Source organism: Somniosus microcephalus, chromosome 19, assembly GCF_052327205.1.
Source record: "Somniosus microcephalus isolate GS21.2 chromosome 19, FLI_Smic_1.0, whole genome shotgun sequence".
Taxonomy (NCBI): domain Eukaryota; kingdom Metazoa; phylum Chordata; class Chondrichthyes; order Squaliformes; family Somniosidae; genus Somniosus; species Somniosus microcephalus.
In genome coordinates, this window is record NC_141005.1 from 7,839,741 (window position 1) to 7,857,716 (window position 17,976).

The window sequence follows — 17,976 nt, forward strand, 5'->3', positions numbered from 1 at the left end:
GCAGGAGGTGGATGATTGACAGGTGGGGCAGGAGGTGGATGATTGACAGGTGGGCTGGGTTGGATACAGTGTGGCCCCATGTGGTGGCGGCGGGTGCAACAAGTCGCTGCTCTGTATCAGGGGGCGGCGCTGATCGGCCGGGGCTGGAATCACTCCTCCTCAACCAGACCAGTGTCGCTGCACATGGTGGTGCACGGTGGTGGCTGTGGAGCAGGCGAGTCCTTCATTCATTCTTTATTCAATCGGTGCAGGCTGAGGCTTCTCCGGGTCATTTTATACTGAGAGAGGCTGGATCTGCAGGGCCTGTGCTCAGTGCAATGGTTCTTGCACCAGTCATGCAAGGCCTGGCTGCTTCCGCAGGTCTCTGTCGGTGCATTGCTTCCTGCAGCGAACAATGCAAGGCCCGGCTCCTCGCAGCAGGAGCTCAGCCTCGGCTCTGCATTGCACAGCAGCCGGGCTGATCCTCTCGCGGCTCGGAGGCTGCGATTGTGACTCTGCAATAAATCTGCTTCCTCTCTCTCTCCCGCAGGGTGCCAGTCTCGGGCTGCAGGGCAGGGGCGCAGCATGGCCAGCGCGGTACTGGAGGGCGGCGAGCTGCAGAGCCTGCCGGCCGAGAGCTGCGAGCGGCAGCACGGCCAGGAGCAGCAGGCAGGGCCGGGGCCGGAGCCGGAGCAGGGGAGGAAGCGGAAGCAAGAGGCCGGGGAGCAGCAACAGGCGGCGAAAAGGCTGAAGGAGGAGCAGAGCAAGAAGTGTCCGAAGAGGAAAGTGGTTCTGCTGCTGGCATACTCGGGGAAAGGCTACCATGGCATGCAGGCAAGGGGCAGAAGGACCCTCGGTCCATGCAATACTACACCCCTCTCACCCCTACCCCAATACTGCACCCCCCTCACCCCTACCCCAATACTGCACCCCCCTCACCCCTACCCCAATACTGCACCCCCTCACCCCTACCCCAATACTGCACCCCCTCACCCCTACCCCAATACTGCACCCCCTCACCCCTACCCCAATACTGCACCCTCTCACCCCTACCCCAATACTGCACCCTCTCACCCCTACCCCAATACTGCACCCCCTCGCCCCTACCCCAATACTGCACCCCCTCGCCCCTACCCCAATACTGCACCCCCTCGCCCCTACCCCAATACTGCACCCCCTCGCCCCTACCCCAATACTGCACCCCCTCACCCCTACCCCAATACTGCACCCCCTCGCCCCTACCCCAATACTGCACCCCCTCGCCCCTGCCCCAATACTGCACCCCCTCACCCCTGCCCCAATACTGCACCCCCTCACCCCTACCCCAATACTGCACCCCCTCGCTCCTACCCCAATACTGCACCCCCTCACCCCTACCCCAATACTGCACCCCCTCGCTCCTACCCCAACACTGCACCCCCTCGCCCCTACCCCAATACTGCACCCCCTCGCCCCTACCCCAATACTGCACCCCCTCGCCCCTACCCCAATACTGCACCCCCTCGCCCCTACCCCAATACTGCACCCCCTCGCTCCTACCCCAATACTGCACCCCCTCGCCCCTACCCCAATACTGCACCCCCTCGCCCCTACCCCAATACTGCACCCCCTCGCCCCTACCCCAATACTGCACCCCCTCGCCCCTACCCCAATACTGCACCCCCTCACCCCTACCCCAATACTGCACCCCTCTCACCCCTACCCCAATACTGCACCCCCTCGCCCCTACCCCAATACTGCACCCCCTCGCCCCTACCCCAATACTGCACCCCCTCGCCCCTACCCCAATACTGCACCCCCTCGCCCCTACCCCAATACTGCACCCCCTCGCCCCTACCCCAATACTGCACCCCCTCGCTCCTACCCCAATACTGCACCCCCTCGCTCCTACCCCAATACTGCACCCCCTCGCCCCAACCCCAATACTGCACCCCCTCGCTCCTACCCCAATACTGCACCCCCTCGCCCCAACCCCAATACTGCACCCCCTCGCTCCTACCCCAACACTGCACTCCTCGATCCGCGCAGTGCTGCAGCCATTCGCGTCTGCCCCGTCGCTGCACACAAACACAATCCTCCTCTATTCCTTTGTATTTTCTTAAAATAATACTGTACCCCATTGATTTTTACTATTATAAAAGAAAGACTTGCATTTATGTAGCACCTTTCACAACCACCGGACGTCCTAAAGCGCTTTACAGCCAATGAAGTACTTTTTGAAGTAGGAAACGCGACAACCAGTTTGCGCACAGCAAGCTCCCACAAATAGCAATGAGATAATGACCAGATCGTTTTAGTTTTTATTCATTCATGGGATGTGGGCGTCACTGGCAAGGCCAGCATTTATTGCCCATCCCTAATTGCCCTCGAGAAGGTGGTGGTGAGCCGCCACCTTGAACCGCTGCAGTCCGTGTGGTGAAGGTGCTCCCACAGTGCTGTTAGGGAGGGAGCTCCAGGATTTTGGCCCAGCGACGATGAAGGAACGGCCGATATATTTCCAGGTTAGGAGTTTGTGTGTTTTTAAATAAAAACAGAAAATGCTGGAGATACTCAGCAGGTCAGACAGCATCTGTGAAGAGAGAAACAGAGTTAACGTTTCTGTTCTGACGAAAGGTCATCGACATGAAATGTTAACTCTGTTTCTCTCTTCACAGATGCTGTCTGACCGGCTGAGTTTCTCCAGCATTTTCTGTTTTTATTTCAGATTTCCAGCATCTGCAGTATTTTCTCTGTGTGTGTGTGTTTTTGTTGATTGAGGGCTAAATTTAGGCCGGGACACCAGGGAGAACTCCCCCTGCTCTTCTTCGAAATAGTGCTGTGGGATCTTTTACATCCACCTGAGAGATGAGACGGGGCCTCGGTTTAACGTCTCATCCGAAAGACAGCACCTCTGACAGTGCAGCACTCCCTCAGCACTGCACTGGAGTGTCAGCCTGGATGTTTGTGCTCAAGTCTCTGGAGTGGGACTGTGAACCCACGACCTTCTGACTCAGAGGTGAAGGGGCGCTGCCCACTGAGATTATTAAGCAATCCAATTGGACCGTAGATTTGAAGCAACTCAAAAGCAAAATACTGTGGATGCTGGAAATCTGAAATAAAATGCTGGGAACTCAGCAGGTCAGGCAGCCTCTGTGGAGAGAGAAACAGAGTTCACGATTCAGGTCAATGACCTTTCGTCAGATTGAAAGTAGAAGGATTAGAGGGGAGTTGAGGAGAACTTTTTTCACCCAGAGGGTGGTGGGGGTCTGGAACTCACTGCCTGAAAGGGTGGTAGAGGCAGAAACCCTCATCACATTTAAAAGTACTTGGATGTGCACCTGAAGTGCCGTAACCTGCAGGGCTACGGACCAAGAGCTGGAAAGTGGGATTAGGCTGGAGAGCTCTTTGTCGGCTGGCACTGACACGATGGGCCGAATGGCCGCCTTCAGTGCCGTAAATTTCTATGATTCTATGTATTGCCCTAAGTAATTAAACTGTGTTCCCATGCCACTGACTCCATTCCGCTCAGCCTTGTGTTCAAATCCCTCCAGGGCCTCGCCCCTCCCTATCTCTGTAATCTCCTCCAGCCCTACAACTCTCCGAGATCTCTGCGTTCCTCCAATTCTGGCCTCTTGCGCATCCCCGATTTCCATCGCTCCACCATTGGCGGCCGTGCCTTCAGCTGCCTGGGCCCCGAGCTCTGGAATTCCCTCCCTAAACCTCTCCGCCTCTCTCTCCTTTTAAGACACTCCTTAAAACCGACCTCTTTGACCAAGCTTTTGGTCACCTGTCCTAATATCTCCTTATGTGGCTCGGTGTCAAATTTTGTTTGACAATTGCTCCTGTGAAGCGCCTTGGGACGTTTTACTACGTTATAGGCGCTATATAAATACAAGTTCTTGTTGTAAGTAGGTGGTGGTTTTACCATTTAGGGGCTTGCTAGGCTTCGTCAGAAGGCATGAAGAATGAGCCATGTATTGTGGGACTGGAGTCACGTGTAGGTCAGGCCAGTGGAGGTGAACTAGTCGGCTTTTTACCATAGCTTTCATAGTGGTATTTCTGTTACCAGCCCATAAATTGAATTCACTTTTTGTAATTTGCTATGAGATTTCAGCTGTCAACCTCTGGGTTGTTAGTGTCAGCCATGGCTCAGTGGGCAGCACTCTCGCCTCTGAGTCAGAAGGTTGTGGGTTCAAGTCCCACTCCAGAGACTTGAGCACAAAAATCTAGGCTGACACTCCAGTGCAGTGCTGAGGGAGTGCCGCACTGTCAGAGGTGCCGTCTTTCGGATGAGACGTTAAACCGAGGCCCTGTCTGCTCTCTCAGGTATACGTAAAAGATCCCACGGCACTATTTCGAAGAAAAGCAGGGGAGTTCTCCCCGGTGTCCTGGGGCCAATATTTATCCCTCGACCAACATCACTAAAAACAGATGATCTGGTCATTATCACGTTGCTGTTTGTGGGAGCTTGCTGTGCACAAATTGGCTGCCGCGTCTCCTACATTACAACAGTGACTACACTTCAAAAAGTACTTCATTGGCTGTAAAGCACTTTGGGACGTCCAGTGGTCGTGAAAGGCGCTATAGAAATGCAGGTCTGTCTTTCTTTTAGTCCAGTACCACGATCGCTCCACCACTGTATCCTGTCTTGCTTCAAAACAGAAAGTCAAAGATAGAAAAACAGATCTCACTGAAATAAAATCCTTCGAGGGCTGGATAGGGTAGATGCTGAGAGGTTGTTTCCCCCTGGCTGGAGAGTCTAGAACCAGGGGGTCACAGTCTCAGAATAAGGGGTCAGCCATTTAGGACTGAGATGAGGAGGAATTTCTTCACTCAGAGGGTGGTGAATCTTTGGAATTCTCTACCCCAGAGGACTGTGGAAGCAGTCGTTGAGTATATTCAAGACAGAGATCGATAGATTTTTGGACTCTAAGGGAATTAAGGGACATGAGGTTATGGCAGGAAAGTGGAGTTGAGGTCGAAGATCAGCCATGATACTGAATGGCGGAGTAGGCTCGAGGGACCGAATGGCCAACTCCTGTTCCCAATTCTTATGTTCTTTTGTAGAAAATCCTGGAAATACTGAGCAGGTTAGGCAACATCTGTGGAGTAAGAAACTGAGCTAACGTTTCAGGTTGATGTTCTTTCTTCAGAACTGGAAGATGTTAGCGATTTAACCGTTTATAAGCAAGTACAGAACCAGGGAAAAGCAGTGGGTTGTTGAAGGGAAGGTCTGTGATGGGGTGAAAGGCAGGAGAGATTAAATGGCAAATGGTATGGTGGTGCGAGGCAAAAGGAGATGGTAATGGGACAAGTGAAGAAACCAAAAGATGGGCCTAGAGGAGGTCGACATTGTAACAGTAGAATCATTGCCAGTGCCTGCTGTCCAAAAAAATGGGAGCGGGGAGGAATACTAAAGAGTAACTGGAGTGAGTGGCAGAGTGGGATTAGCGTAGGTAGCTCAGAGAGAGAAACACCAGCACAGACTTGGACCCAATGGCCTCTTTCTGTGCCCTAACGTGTTTTGTATGAGGGCAGTCAGCGGCGTGGGGCAGGGCCGAGCAACCGCTCTTGTATTCTGGGATGTTAACAAACGTATGTTTTCTGGCATTTCCTTAAAACAGAGAAACGTTGGATCATCTCAGTTCAGGACGATCGAGGACGAGCTGGTGAAGGCGCTGGTAAAGGCCGAGTGCATTCCAGAAAACCACGGCGATGATGTGAGGAAAATGTCCTTCCAGAGATGTGCAAGAACGGACAAGGTGCAGTTTGTCATTTCTCTCGATGCTCAAGAGTTTGTGTTCATTGGCACGTTGGACCGGTTACATTGATCATCGCTGCTGCGTGTCGGAGCCGTGTTTAACCGTGAGCTCCACCGTGGGGATTAACCGATGCTTCGTGTCGACATTCTTGTTCATTTATGTTTACAACCGAGTACATTCGAACAGATCTGCACCTTGAATAATTCACAATTCGAGCCGGTAATTTTAGGACCCTGGTCAGGCTGCGCTTTGAGTGCTGTGCACAGTGTGGTCTCCATACTATAAAAAGAACGGAAAAGTACTGGAAAAGGTGCAAAAAAGATTTACAAGAATGCTGCCAGAACTGAGAGATTACAGCTATCGGGAAAGATTGAACAGTTTGGGGCTTTTTTATTTAGAAAAGAGACGACTTGGAGGAGACCTGATCGAGGTGTTTAAAATTACGAGTGGGTTGGACAGGGTAGATGTGGAGAGAATGTTTCCACTTGTGGGAGAATTCGAAACTAGGGGCCATAAATACAAGATAGTTACTAATAAACCCAATAGGGAAATGAGACATTGCCTTACCCAGAGAGTGGTGAGAATGTGGAACTCGCTACCGTAGGGACTGGTTGAAGTGAATAGTATAGATGCATTCAAAAGGAAACGACGAGTACGTGAGAGAAAAGAGAATAGAAAGATATGCTGAAAGGCTGAGATGAGGCAGATGGAATGGGAGGCTAGTCGTGTGGAGTATAGACACCAGCACAGACTGGCTGGGCCGAATGGCCTGTTTCTGTGCTGTATATTCTATGTAACTTTTCAGTAGCTCTGGTAACAACCATATAGATAGAAAGAAAGACACCTGCACTGATGTACCAGCATTCTTTAAATGAATTATTTTAAAACTGCGGATCACTTCATTTGCAAATCAGTTTCTGCCACATTTTATGGTTGAATCTGGCTGATCACACTCTGCGGTAGCTAATCTCTGGGTGAAGTGTTTCTGCCTCTTTAGGTTCTGATTTTCTTGTAGTGAGGGCAGGCGAGTGGCTTCGGCCAACTCTGCTCCGTGAGAGGCCGCGTAGAAACGAGCAGCAATGGCCCAGGTTGGCTTTGCCCCCCCCAACCTCCTGGCCCTCCTCTGCAGGAAGTGTATGAGTTTTGACTCGCTGATGGCTCTCCTGTCTGTACCTGGAATCCTTGACCATGCATTTCACAGCTGTCCTGTCGGAACAGATTAGTTCTTCTGCAGCTTAGAAACATAGAAGATAGGAGCAGGAGTAGGCCATTTGGCCCCTCGAGCCTGCTCCGCCATTCAATGAGATCATGGCTGATCATCCAAATTCAGTACCCTGTCCCTGCCTTCTCCCCATATCCCTTGATCCCTTTAGCCTTAAGAAATATATCCAACTCCTTCTTGAATATATTTAATGAATTGGCCTCAACTGCCTTCTGTGGTAGAGAATTCCACAGGTTCACCACTCTCTGGGTGAAGAAATTCCTCCTCATCTCAGTCCTAAATGGCCCTTATCCTTGGATTGTGACCCCCTGGTTCTGGACTCCCCTGCCATCGGGAACATCCTTCCTGCATCTAGTCTGTGTAATCCTGTTAGAATTTTATAAGTTTCAATGAAATTTATTTTATTTTAATGAATGCCAAGACCTGCACGACGTTCCGGCTTGGGCTGATAAGTGGCAGGTAACATTCGCGCCTCAGAAGTGCCAGGCAATGACTGACTCCAACAAGCGAGAGTCTAACCACCGCCCTTCAACATTCAACAGCATTACCATCGCTGAATCCCCCACCATCAACATCCTGAGGGTCACCATTGACCAGAAACTTAACTGAACCAGCCACATAAATACTGTGGCAACAAGAGCAGGTCAGAGGCTAGGTATTCTGCGGCGAGTGTCTCAACTCCTGACTCCCCAAAGCCATTCTATCATCTACAAGGCACAAGTCAGGAGTGTGATGGAATACTCTCCACTTGCCTGGATGAGTACAGCTCCAACAACACTCAAGAAGCTCGACACCATCCAGGACAAAGCAGCCCACTTGATTGGCACCCCATCCACCACCTTAAACATTCACTCCCTCCACCACCGGCGTACCGTAGCTGCAGTGTGTACCATCTACAAGATGCACTGCAGCAACTCGCCAAGGCTTCTTCAACAGCACCTCCGAAACCCACAACCTCTACCACCTAGAAGGACAAGGGCAGCAGGCGCATGGGAACACCACCACCTCCAAGTTCCCCTCCAAGTCACACACCATCCTGACTTGGAAATATATTGGTCGAACCTTCATCGTCGCTGGGTCAAAATCCTGTGGGAGCACCTTCACCACATGGACTGCAGCGGTTCAAGAAGGTGGCTCACCACCACCTTCTCGTGGGCAACTAGGAATAGGCAATAAATGCTGGCCTTGCCAGCGACGCTCACATCCCAGGAATTAATTTTTTTTTAAAGTAGAAATATTGGGGGTGATTTTAACCTAACTCTCTGGCAGTGCTCCCCAAACCCCCCCGCCCCAAAGGCCCACGGCCACGCATTGATCGGGAGCTCCCACGCAGGCCGCTCACAAACTGCTGCCGCTGGAAGAGATACTGCGCGTGCGTGGCCACCGCAGCAAATTTAAAGGGACCGTGCACAAAAAAGAGAGGGAACGTTGGTCTCCGGGCGGGAATCCCACGGGATTGAGTGGGACACTGGGTTTACACCCGCCCAAATATACTCTGCCTTCAACAGGGCGTAAAACCTCACCACCCACCCCCCCCCCCCCCCCCCATCCCGTCAGATCCCCAATGGACCGGTTCGGTTAAATTGACCCCCATAGTGTGGGAGACACGGAACTCGCCGTTGACTTTTTTTTAACACTGGTATTTGTTATTTTCCAGGGCGTTTCTGCTGCTGGTCAAATCGTCTCACTAAAACTCTGGCTCATTGATAACCTCGTGGATAAGATCAACGGAAACCTGCCGCCAGGCATTAAAATACTGGGTATGGCTGCTTCTTGACTTTCATTTGACGTGACAAGCTGGTGTGAGAGTTAAAAAATGATATATATATAATGTGCCTCAGTAACGGATGTGTGGGTAATGTGTCAGCTGTGGCTCAGTGGGCAGCACCCTCGCCTCTGAGTCAGAAGGTCGTGGGTTCAAGTCCCACTCCAGAGACTTGAGCACAAAAATCTAGGCTGACGCTCCCAGTGCAGTACTGAGGGAGTGCTGCACTGTCAGAGGTGCCGTCTTTCGGATGAGACGTTAAACCGAGGCCCCGTCTGCTCTCCCTGGTGCCCTCGGCCAATATTTATCCCTTCAAAAATTGGCCGTAAAGCGCTTTAGGACGTCCGGTGGTCGAGAAAGGCGCTATATAAATACAAGTCTGTCTTTCTTAGTATAAAACGTAATGCAAATTCCTAACATCATGTTCCATCTGCAGGTTTGTCTCTCCTGATGGTTCATTGCTTTCTTCTTCTTCTTCAGGACTGAAGAGGGTAACCGGCAGGTTCAACTCGAAGAACACCTGCGACGCTCGGACCTACTTCTACATGTTGCCGACGTTCGCCTTTGCGCACAAAGATCGTGACCAGCAGGATCGGGAGTATCGCCTCAGCAGCGAGGCACTTGGCCACGTCAACAGATTGTTGGCTTGCTACAAAGGGACCCACAACTTCCACAACTTCACGTCTGGGAAGGGTCCGAGAGACCCCAGCGCCAAGCGCTACATCATGGAAATGCTTTGCGAGGAACCTTTCGTGCGGCAAGGCCTGGAGCTGGCTGTCCTGAAGGTCAAGGGTCAGAGTTTCATGATGCACCAAATCAGGAAGATGATTGGGCTGGTGATCGCCGTAGTGAGGGGTTACGCCCCAGAGTCCATCATGGATCGGAGCTGGGGTGAGGAGAAGGTTGACGTCCCCAAGGCCCCAGGACTGGGGCTTGTCTTGGACACCGTCCATTTTGAGAAGTACAACCACCGTTTTGGTAACGACGGAGTTCACGAGGCCTTGGAGTGGACTGATATCGAAGAACAAATTATGGCATTTAAAGAGGATTACATCTATCCTACCATTATTAAGACTGAAATTGAGGAGCAGTCCATGGCTAGCTGGCTAAGCACTCTACCAATCCACGACTTTAGTGCTACAGCATCAGGAGTTCAGTTAAATGAGAATCACTCCAAGGTAAGTAAAGGCAGTCCATTCTTTTCAAAAACTTTTTCAGTTTGGAGAAATGCTAACAAGAGAAGTTTTTATTGGGTCTCTGTTTAGCCCTATTGCTTTCAGTGATATGCAATATTTTCGCCAGGAATTTTCGGGCTATTGCCCATCTGAATTGGAGTCTCTGTCACCTGATTGACAGGTGACACTAACTCTGCTCACAAACCAAGTGCCGATCTGGTACAAACACGCACAAGCACTGATCAAATGCACAAATTTTAAATGTCAAAATAGTTGTTTTCCTTTGACTCTTATAAATCTCTCATAAAATTGGCTATTATCAAAAGCAGACACGGTGGCATAGTGGTTAGCACTGTTGCCTCACAGCGCCAGGGACCTGGGTTCGAATCCGGCCTCGGGTGACTGTCTGTGTGGAGTTTGCACATTCTCCCCGTGTTTGCGTGGGTTTCCTCCGGGTGCTCCGGTTTCCTCCCACAGTCCAAAGATGTGCGGGTTAGGTTGATTGGCTATGATAAATTGACCCTTAGTGTTGGGATTAAATATGTGGGGTTACGGGGATAGGGTGGGATATGTGTTGGTGTAGGGGTTACGGGGATCGGGTGGGATATGTGTCGGTGCAGGCTCGATGGGCCGAAATGGCCTCTATCTGCACTGTGGGGTTTCTGTGATTCTGTGATTAAACACTTAAAAACTGTCTGTCCTTCTGTTAATACCAGTACAGTTCTAGTGTCCTATACGGATCAAAATTCCTCTCTGTTACAAGCAAAGTGGCATTTGAAATCTCTTGGCACCACTAATGTTCCAATTTTCAGACCTGGAGTGACCTTTCAGTAGAAGAGTAAATCATTCCGAGCTGACCCAAGGTTTCCGGTCACGGGCGGGAAGGGTTTGTGTTATGATAGCAAAATACTGCAGATGCTGGAAATCCGAAATAACAACAGAAAACGCTGGAAAAACTCAGCAGGCCAGGCAACATCCGTGGAGAGAGAAACAGAGTCACCGTTTCAGGTCGAAGACCCTTCGTCAGAACTGAGGGAAAAAAGCAGGAAATGAGACAGATTGAAAAGCGGGTTTGGGGGCTGGGAAATGGGGGAGGGGATGAAAGAACAAACGGGAAGGTCTGGGTGGTGAAGAGACGTTGAGAGATATTCAAGGCGAGACGAGATGGTAATAGGACAGGTAAAGAGACAAGGATGGCTCTAGATGAAGTGTGAAACGCGCTGGCAGAGTGAGAGACAGCTGCCATGTGGGAGAGAGAAAAAGGGAAAGGCACAAACCAAAGGTGTGGATATAAAAATGTAATGGGGGCCGAGGTTATGATCTGAAATTGTTGAACTCGATATTGAGTCCAGAAGGCTGTAAAGTGCTGTTTTGAATATACCCAATGACTGAGCCTCCACAGCCCTCTGGGGTAGAGAATTCCAAAGATTGTCCACTTGAATGGCAAATAAAAATTTTCCCCCAAAGAACAGTTATAAGGCCGCTCTTCTCGTCCTTTCAAATTGAGATCGTCGAGTCTGAGCATTTTGAACGATTGCGGTACGAGCATGTATCTGGCGGTAGTGCTCTGTCACCTGATGACGGGGCAGTAGCACCAATTTGGGGTGATAACCTTTGAGAGTATCTCGTCAGCTGTGGCTCAGTGGGCAGCACTCTCACCGCTTGAGTCAGAAGGTCGTGGGGTCATAGTCCCACTCCAGAGACTTGTGCACATAAAGTTAGGCTGACACTCCCAGTGCAGTACTGAGGGAGTGCTGCACTGTCAGAGGGTGCCGTCTTTCGGATGAGACATTAAATGAGGTGCTCAGGTGGATAAGAAATAGGAGCAGGAGTCGGCCATTCGGCCCTTCGAGCCTGCTCCGCCATTCAATGAGATCATGGCTGATCTTTTGCCTCGACTCCATTCACCGGCCCCATCGCCGTATCTTGATTCCTTTACTAGTCAGAAATCTATCGACTTCTGTTTTGAATATACCCAATGACTGAGCCTCCACAGCCCTCTGGGGTAGAGAATTCCAAAGATTCACCACCCTCTGTGTGAAGAAATTTCTCCTCATCTCAGTCCTGAATGGCCTACCCTTTATCCTGAGGATGTGGCTCCTGGTTCTAGACTCCCCAGCCAAGGGAAACATTCTCCCAGCATCCAGCCTATCAAGCCCTGCAATAATTTTGTATGCTTCAATGAGATCCCCCCTCATTCTTCTGAATTCAAGAGAATATAGCCTAGTTTACTTGATCTTTTCTCATATGACAGTCCCGCCATCCCAGGAATCAATCTCATGAACCTTCGTTGCACTCCCTCTATGGCAAGTATATCCTTCCTTAGGTAAGGAGACCAAAATTGTACACCATACTCCAGGTGTGGTCTCGCCAAGGCCCTATATAATTGGAGTAAGACTTCTTTACTCCTGTACTCAAATCCCCTTGTTGCCTTCCTAATGGCTTGCTGCACCTGCACATTCACTTTCAGTAACTCATGTACAAGGACACTCAGGTCCCTTTGAGCATCTCCATTCCCCAATCTTTCACCATTTAGGAAATACTCTGCCTTTCTGTTTTTTTCAACCACAGTGGATAACTTCACATTTATCCACATTATATTCCATCTGCCATGTTCTCGCCCACTCACTGAGCCTGTCGAGATCCCCCTGAAGCTTCTTCATAACTGACACTGCCACCTAGCTTTGTATCATCAGCAAATTTGGAAATGTTACATTTAGTCCCCTCATCCAAATCATTGCTATAGATTGTAAAAGATCCCATGGCGCTATATCGAAGAAAAGCAGGGGAGTTCTCCCTGGTGCCCTGACCAATATTTATCCCCAATCAACTTCACTAAAACAGATGATCCGGTCATTATCACATTGCTGTTTGTGGGATCTTGCTGTGCGCAAATTGGCTGCCGCGTTTCCTACATTACAACAGTGACTACACTCCAAAAGTACTTCATTGTAAAGCGCTTTAAGACGTCCGGTGGTCATGAAAGGCGCTATATAAATGCACATCTTTTTCTTCTCGCAATAGTAAAGTATATTGGCTTGTGCGTCTCGCCCTCTGCGCCCATTGGTATGAATACACTTCGCCTAGTCTAATAGCGACACTATAGATTTGTCCCCAGGTTCGATTACTGCATTTAAAAATGTAGCCTTTGATTTTACAGATGTTTGAATTGTATAGTTTTGCCACCAATTTTTAAATAGTTTTATTACTATTTTAAAATTCTCATCCTTGTGTTCAAATCACTCCATGGACTCGTCCCCTCCCTATCTCTGTAACCTCCTCCAGCCCTACAACCCTCCGAGATCTCTGCGTTCTTCTAATTCTGGCCTCTTGAGGATCCCGGATTATAATCGCTCCACCATTGGCGGCCGTGCCTTCAGCTGCCTGGGCCCTAAGCTCTGGAATTCCCTCCCTAAACCTCTCCGCCTCGCTACCTCTCTCTCCTCCTTTAAGACACTCCTTAAAACCTACCTCTGTGACCAAGCTTTTGGTCACCTGTCCTAATATCTCCTTATGTGGCTTGGAGTCAAATTTTGTTTGATAATCGCTCCTGTGAAGTGCCTTGGGACTTCTTACTATGTTAAAGGTGCTATATAAATACACATTGTTGTTGTTTCCTAGTATCAACTTTTATAAAATTGTCTTACTGCCAGGTGCTGGAAGTGTGTAATAATCTTTGGAATTTCCTTATTCATTCTCGGGATGTGGGCGTTGCTGGCAAGGCCGGCATTTATTGCCCATCCCTAGTTGTCCCTTGAGAAGGTGGTGGTGAGCCGCCTTCTTGAACCGCTGCAGTCCGTGTGATGAAGGTGCTCCCACAGTGCCGTTGGTTAGGGAGTCCTGGGATTTTGACCCAGCGACGACGAAGGAACGGCTGATCTATGTCCACGTCGGGATGGTGTGCGTGACTTGGGGGTGACGGTGTTCCAATGACATTGCTGCTCTTGGCTTCTTGGCGTTAGAGGTCACGGGGGGAGGAAGGTGCTGTTGAAGAAACCTTGGTGAGTTGCTGCAGTGCATCCTATAGCTGGCACGTACTGTAGCTGCAGTGTCCCAGTGATCGGGAGGGTGGATATGGAGCCCAACGCCAGAAGCACCGACCTAACGGACTGCTCGGTCCTGGATGGCATTGAGCTTCTTGAGTGTTGTTGCGGCTGCTCCTGTCTAGGCAAATGACAAGTGTCCCAGCAGACTTTTTGGATAATTTATGTACTTTGGTGTAAGAATTTAATATGTGGGGCGATAGTCTGGGCTGCGGACATTCGTGCTTGCAATCTGTGCTACTCTGATTGAGCTGCACGGGCAGTTTGAGCAGGGTGAGACAGATTGTAGATTATCCCAACTTAGTGCATTTCTGGAGCTGGTGACCCAGGCTAAGAACTGATGAAACGTCACTCTGTGGAAGGACGTTTCTGCCAAGCAATCCTTGAACTTGTTGGCACATTTCATTACTTAACAACGGTGCTGCCCATTTGATATTGCAGGCTTGTAGAAAGATTTCCATTTATGTTTCTGCTCCACACGAGCCTCCTCCCACCCCTCTTCATCTCACCCCATCACTATATCCTTCTATTCCTTTCTCCCTCATGTGTTTATCCAGCTTCCCCTTAACTGTATCTCTGCTATTCTCCTCAACCACTCCCTGTGGTAGCGAGTTCCACATTCTCACCACTCTCTGGGGGAAGAAGTTTACACGTGGCACTTCAAGCAGCTAGGGAGGGAAAGAAAGAAAGAAGTTGTATTTCTACAGCGCCTTCCACGGCCTCAGGACATCCCAAAGCGCGTTACAGCCAATGAAGTACTTTTTGAAGTGTAGTCACTGTTGTAATGTGGAAAACACGGCAGCCAATTTGTGCACAGCAAGTTCCCACAAACAGCAATGTGATAATGACCAGATCATCTGTTTCAGTGAAGTTGGTTGAGGGATAAATATCGGCCAGCACACTATGCCAGCGAACACCACGCTTTTTCCTGAATTGCGATACTCTGATGATTTCTATGTGGGCTGTGGTGATTTGCTGTTGTCGTATGATGAAGATTACCATCCCTTTTTTCCACCTGAGCCGTCATAGTATCATGGCTCTGGCTTAAAGGTTGCAATAATTAATCCAATTTATCAATGATTAATGCATTAAGATCTCAGTGTTGAAATATTATGGCCCAGAAATTCGGGTCGGGGGCTTCCCGCGGGTGCAAGCCCCCGACCTGCACTTACCTAGCGCGCCGGCCGTTGAGCTGTGGGCCCGCGTGGAATTCCGATCCTGGGCCTCCTCCAACTGCCGGCGCGCAGTGCTTGCGTATCCCAGGGGCGCAGTTAGTTCGAAGCGTCCCCTGGGATCACGTGGGCCATGGAGAGCCAATGGTAGCAAGGAATGCTTCATTCATAAGTTTGACAGGACCTGTCAAACCTATAAATACTATAAGCCCCAAAACATCACTAAATCTTCAAATAAATTAAAAAAAACATCACATTTTTAAAATAAACTATAAATTACATGAAATAACTATTTTAAACAATAATTTAAATTTTTGAAAAAAATAATTTTATTTTCTAATGTGGCTAAAAATAAACTTACCTTTCTTTAAAGTATTTAAAAATAATAAACCTGTGGAAAAAATGTTTTAATTTTAATTAATTCACCACTTACCTTGTAAAAAGCAGGCCTTGCGACTGCTTTTTAAAAGTGTAACTGCTGGAGACTTACCCTCCCGGAGAACCCTGGGAAAAAAACGTAAGTTCGATGCGTACGCGCTGCCTCTCCGGCGCACGCGTTCCACCTCTGAACCCCTTCTTTCAGGGGAACGGAAGTGCAGGTTTCCCGCGCATGCGCAGTGCATGCAGGAAACCGGCACATCCATTGGGCTTACAGGTGAGTACCCCGTGCGTACTCGCCCGTGGAGACCCGAATTTCTGGGCCATTAAATAAAAATCCAACTTTATTTGCGTTATGAAAAATGAAATCCATTTTCCAGACTGTTTCTTAACTCTCATGAGCTTTACATGTTTTAGGTATTGACCCTTCCCCTCTGCTCTCAGCAGGTGAATGAAGATTTGGACGGAGGCAGCGATGGAGGCGACTCTGACTGAGCTGCTCACTCGGGCTGGGCATTCGAACATGCTCCCTAAGCCGGCTGGTGGGAGCTGAGGCTGAGGATAACGGCGCAACAGTTGGAAGTTCCTTCTATCGGGTGTTTGTACAAGGCGCTTGAATAGACTACTCTGGAAAGTGAGACGGGGCCCCAATTGTTGAGTTTAAAAAAAAAAAATGTCAATGCTTTTTAAAAAAAAAAAGACAATTAACTTTGGGACGTGCCTCTTCCCCTTGATAATTTGTTTTTTGTTTTAATCTAGGACATGGGTGGGGGGGCAGAATGCGATAGACACACAGAATGATACAGCACAGAAGGAGGCCATTCGGCCCATCGTGCCTGTGCCGGCTCTTGGAAAGATTCTCTCCAGTTAGTCCCACTGCCCCCCCCCCCCCCCCTGCTCATAGCCCTGTAATTTTTTTCCCTTCCAAGAATTTATCCAATTCCTTTTTGTAAGTTACTATTGAATCTTTCTTTTATATATAAATATTTTATCTTGGCTGTGGAAACCGCCAAATTAAGGGGAGAACTTCCATTGGGTTTAGGACCTTCGCTGTTGCTCCCATAATCATGTCTGACAATAACGTTACCTCCCTTTGTTGATAGAATAATGGATCTGTGGATTGCTGCCGCAGTACATTAGCACAGTCAAAGCTTTATTGTACCTGAATTTCAGGATTGTGTCGCTGTGCGGCATTTAAGCTGATGTAATCATTTAAAAATAATAAAAGTGAAGGAAGTTCGCCAAAAAATACATGGCACAATTTTTTTTGAAACCTGTTCTTTCCTATCCGTCTTTTTCAGAAAATTGTAATCCTATAGTTTTAAATCTGCATCTTTGTTTAGGAACATGGGAACAGGAGAAGGCCATTCAGCCCCTCAAGCCATTGAATTAGTTTATGGTTGATTTGTACCTCAACTCCATGTACTCGCCTTTGCTCCATATCCCTTGACCTCCTTACCCAACGCAATCTATCGATCTCCGTCTATGAAGCTCCAATTGACGTGCGTGCGCCACAAGACCAACCAATCAACTCACTTACAGGAAACTCTCTCTTATCCGGGACCGGCGTGGTGCCGGTTTATCAAAAAGTCCGGATTACAGAGAGGCCTACTTTAAAAGGTACGAGAGCTCCGTACACAGCAACAAATCCAGGCTTCCCTGTTGCTTAGCAACAGGTGCAGGAACCCCGGCCACAGACCAAGCGTCCCTGTTGCTTAGCAACAAGTGCACGAACCCCAGTTACACAGCCACAGATCCAGGAACGGCCACTAATATGAAGTAAAACTTACCTGAACCTACTCCTGAATTTTGCCGGTTAACAGAGGTTTCCGGTTATTTAGGTGCTGGTAAATCAAGAGTTTCCGGAGCAGACAAGCAATGAACACACAATGAATTGCTGAAAGAGCTCTCCAATCAATCCCACTCTTTCCCCATCTCCCTGCAAAAAAATGTCCCCTCCAACTATTTATCCAATTCCCCTTTGAAAGTTATTATTGAATCTGCTTCCGCCGCCCTTTCAGGCAGCGCGTTCCAGATCACAACAAATCGTTACGTTTAAAAAAAAGTTTATGCTCATCTCCAATGTTCCCTTTAAGCTGCGCGGCCGCACAGCGCTCTGACGGTCCCGCGCGGCCAGCTTGCTGGCGTTTAAATAGAAGAGCCACACGCGTGCGGTATTTTGAAGGGTCACGCAGCAACCCGCCCCCCCCCCCCCCCACCCCAAAAAAAAATTACAGGGAACTTTGATCGTCTCCCCTCTGGTTGTTTTTGCCAATGATCTTAAATCCATATCCTCTGGTTACCGACTCACCCGCCAGCAGAACTCTTTCTCCTCCATTAGATGTGATAACGTGTATAAAGTTACTTTGATAATTGACTGGTGAGGAACTGTGTCAAGCATGGGCATTGTGCTTCTGGTTTGACATTTTTACTCACCCAGTCCAAGTGTTGTTAATGTGCAAGGAATGCGAGGGGCACAAATCCAGTGGACACAGACTGTG

At 49.1% G+C, this 17,976-nt stretch overlaps 1 protein-coding gene across 2 annotated transcripts; it reads left to right on the forward strand.

Moving 5' to 3' along the window:
- Positions 1 to 267: 267 nt before the first annotated feature.
- pus1 (pseudouridine synthase 1) lies at positions 268 to 16,726 on the forward strand. Of its 2 annotated transcripts, none has more exons than XM_086011916.1 (5): positions 268 to 813; positions 5,583 to 5,720; positions 8,600 to 8,702; positions 9,188 to 9,885; positions 15,923 to 16,726. In XM_086011916.1, the coding sequence occupies exons 1-5, from the start codon at positions 565 to 567 to the stop codon at positions 15,968 to 15,970; spliced, it is 1,236 nt and encodes a 411-aa protein (XP_085868042.1). In that variant the 5' UTR covers positions 268 to 564; the 3' UTR covers positions 15,971 to 16,726. The 2 variants fall into 2 exon arrangements, with proteins under 2 accessions (XP_085868042.1, XP_085868041.1); XM_086011915.1 differs by having other exon boundaries at positions 269 to 813; positions 15,920 to 16,726.
- The last annotated feature ends 1,250 nt before the right edge of the window (positions 16,727 to 17,976 follow it).